Source organism: Arachis ipaensis, chromosome B04 (genome assembly GCF_000816755.2).
Source record: "Arachis ipaensis cultivar K30076 chromosome B04, Araip1.1, whole genome shotgun sequence".
NCBI lineage: Eukaryota > Viridiplantae > Streptophyta > Magnoliopsida > Fabales > Fabaceae > Arachis > Arachis ipaensis.
Window position 1 is genome coordinate 33,723,839 of NC_029788.2, and position 3,327 is coordinate 33,727,165.

At 35.3% G+C, this 3,327-nt stretch overlaps 1 protein-coding gene across 3 annotated transcripts in view; it reads left to right on the forward strand.

Annotated features, from left to right (window-relative positions):
* The window catches only part of LOC107639225 (putative UPF0481 protein At3g02645), a 4,135-nt gene extending 1,134 nt beyond the window's left edge, over positions 1 to 3,001 (forward strand). For 2 of the 3 annotated variants that reach the window (XM_016342701.2, XM_016342702.2), the window contains exons 3-4: positions 758 to 1,539; positions 1,725 to 2,080. In XM_016342701.2, coding sequence (XP_016198187.1) covers positions 761 to 1,539; positions 1,725 to 1,881 — 936 coding nt within the window. In that variant the 5' untranslated portion in view covers positions 758 to 760 and the 3' untranslated portion in view covers positions 1,882 to 2,080. Of the gene's footprint in view, positions 1 to 757; positions 1,540 to 1,724; positions 2,092 to 2,224 lie in introns of those variants that run through there. The other variant, XR_002360972.1, reaches the window with a different exon arrangement.

Below are 3,327 nucleotides of genomic sequence, written 5' to 3' on the forward strand. Positions count from 1 at the left end.
GCATGTTAAATTTGTGTGATCATACCTCATTTATATATTATATACAAGATACAAATATATCTATCTCATTTTCATTATAAACGAAATAAATAATATTATATAAATTAGCAAATACTCTTTCACATTTTTTCTTTAATTAACTGATACATTTTAATTTTAATTTGTGACCTTACTCTATGGCAGTTAGTTTATGTCAATTGGAAGTATCATTATTATTATTATTATTTTGACAATTCATAAAATAAAATAATTTTTAAACCTATTAGTTTCAACCAATAAACTAATTATTTTTATTTAAATTACTCTTTTTCCCTTTTTGCTCCTTCCTCCCACACTATCATTTTATTCCCCACCACCAGCAATTTACCGTCACTTTTGACCAGGCACTTGTTAACCTCGAGTCCTCGACCACCATGCTATCATCTTTGGTTTTTTTTAAGTTCTAAATTTTAAATTTATAATTTTGTTTTTCTTTACAAATATAGCTATCCAAGATACAGTGGTTGAAATAATAAGCTAAGGTCCATATGCATAGAAGAGTAAAATATTAAAATCAGTTATTATATATTTGTGTATAAATATATATATTATTAAATTTATTTTTAATATATATTTTATATTAGAAATTAATTTCGTGAGTGAGTTTAGTATATACCTCTGTGTGGATGGCATAAGCATTTATGAAGAAATTAAATTTGAATAGAATAACAATGCAACTCTCATCAAGGCAGGTAGCCAATTAATGAATTTGTTTCAGGAAATGGCGGCAAATGATGTTCCTAACAATGGAATGGAAGACGGCGACTTGAATGGATGGAAGGAATCGTCGAAAGCATTACTAGGCAGTTTCCAAGCACACTCTGAGCCAATTGGAATTTCTAATGTCCCAAGAAAACTCCGTGAAGGTAACAAGAACGCTTTCATGCCAAAGACCATTTCCATCGGCCCTCGTTACAAGGGAGCTAGAAGGGACCTAATGAAATGGCAAAACATCAAATTGCACTCCATGCAATCTCTTCTTCATCGGGGACCAAACAAACCAGCAAAAATAAAGCTTCAAGAATGCATGGAGGCCATTTTGAAGTTGGAAAAAGAAGTTCGCGCAAACTATGCAGATGATCTGAAGATGGAATGGAACGACCTTGCGAATATCATGTTGTCTGACGCTGGTTTCTTGCTTGAGCTTCTCATTAGTTCTTCAAAGGAATTCAATGAAAAACTTAAAAGCCGGTTGGCGCCTCCCAACCCGGATGGCAAAGTAAAGAGAACAGGGGAGGTAGTGACTGATTTGTTGGTGTTGGAGAACCAAATACCGCTTATCATTCTCCATAAGTTGTCTGAAATAATTCTAGTTGAGGATGATATTTCAATTGAAAGTTTGGCACTGAATTTCTTTGGCTACATCCCGGACGAAAGATTCAAGCCGGACTTTAACCCTGGTGTTGCGTCTCGTCACTTTCTTGAACTTATCCACTCCTACATCTCTGAAGATAGTGAAGAAGAGGAAGGAGAGCAACAGGTTCAGAGAAACGACGACAGGTGCATTTTTATTCCGTTTTACAATTTCAAAATGTCCGACTGCATATTAGTTTTTGAAAGGTATCTAAGGTCTAATAATTACATATGAACTATAATTACAATTTTAGTTACAATTTTTTAAAACTTGTTATAATTTATAATTAAGACAAGTTTGAGTCTGAAGAGAACATCCTATGAACATACAGGTGTATTCCAAAGATCAATAGTATTAAATGTGTTAATAACTTCCAAACGGTATTGAATACCTGTGCCAATTGTGCTTTCGTTTGTGGGTATGATGTGGAAGATGCGAAGGGGATAAGAGAAGAAACTACCGATGCTGCCAGCAATGTTCAGCATTAAATGTGTTAATAACTTCCAAACGGTATTGAATACCTGTGCCAATTGTGCTTTCGTTTGTGGGTATGATGTGGAAGATGCGAAGGGGATAAGAGAAGAAACTACCGATGCTGCCAGCAATGTTCAGCAGCTTACTTCCTATGCTCAACTCAATCGATGTGCTTCCATTCTTGCAGGTACTGGGGTTACAATAATCAAAACTATACGCAGTAAGTTTTATTTTTTATTTTTTTTTATTTTTTGTGATGATCTTGGTCTTTATTATTGGATATCAAAAATGCTATTTGCATACCAAAATTAATCATTTATTTGTGTAATTTAATTTATTTTTTAATCATGTTAGTAACGAGGAAAAGCATGAGAACCAAACTCAAGGACCAAATGAAATAAGGGGCTTCAACTTTAACATAAAATTTCAGAGGACCAATGGAACTCTGGAAATTCCACAGCTTCACATCACAAAATCAACAGAAGTGACGTGGCGGAATCTCATTGCTTGGGAGCAAAGCCACAACGGATTCAGCTGCAAACACAAGTGTACTTGGGCTGCATTATTTTTCAACGGCTTAATGTGTTGCGAAAACGATGTTCAGCTTCTCAAAGATAAACAAGTGATAGTGGATCACTTGGACTTGGGCAACCGCAAATTGTTAGAGTTCTTCCGTTCCATCATCCATGGAGTTGATTCTGACAAGGCAAGTGATTCTCCTTACTGGGAAATGGTTAGCGTGATTAACTCCTATCACGGCACATGTTGCCTCGGCATAAAAAAATACTCCATAATACTGCGCCATTCTTAGATCCCAACAGTTTTTCGCCACTTTGACCGACTTGTGTTGCGTGGTTACAACCTTCTCATTGGAATGATATCTCTTTACGCTCTTATGCAGACCATCTATACTATCCTCGGCTACTATAAACATCCAAGAGTGAGAAATTCTGGTCAAATGTTTTCGCCGCCTCCTCGCTCCCTACCTCGCCGCCCCCCACCCCTACCACCACCTCCTCCTCTCGGAGGCATTCACTAATTTTGTGTTCTTTTATTTCCAAATAAAAGGAATCGACTATTTATATTAGATGTAAATATGAACATAATGTAAAGTGGAGTATCTCATTTTGGAAGTATTTTCGTTTGAGTATGCAGTAAAAATAACTTCAACTATATTTTACTGCATGATCTATTTAATGTTCAAATTGTAAGGGTTTTACAATGTATGATAAGTACTTTGTGATGAGAGAATTAGAAGAAAGAAAGTAAAGAACTCAGAACAGAGAATGGATGAAAAATGTTCTGCAGTAATTTACTGCAGAAGTAATCTGAAATAGAATGAATGACTAAAGATCCACACAAGGCTCAGCAACTAATCATTTATATAGTTGGATTTCAAAGAGCTAAACCTAATAAAGCTGTAACTAATCAAACCATTTTCCAACCAATTTTTACTGCCT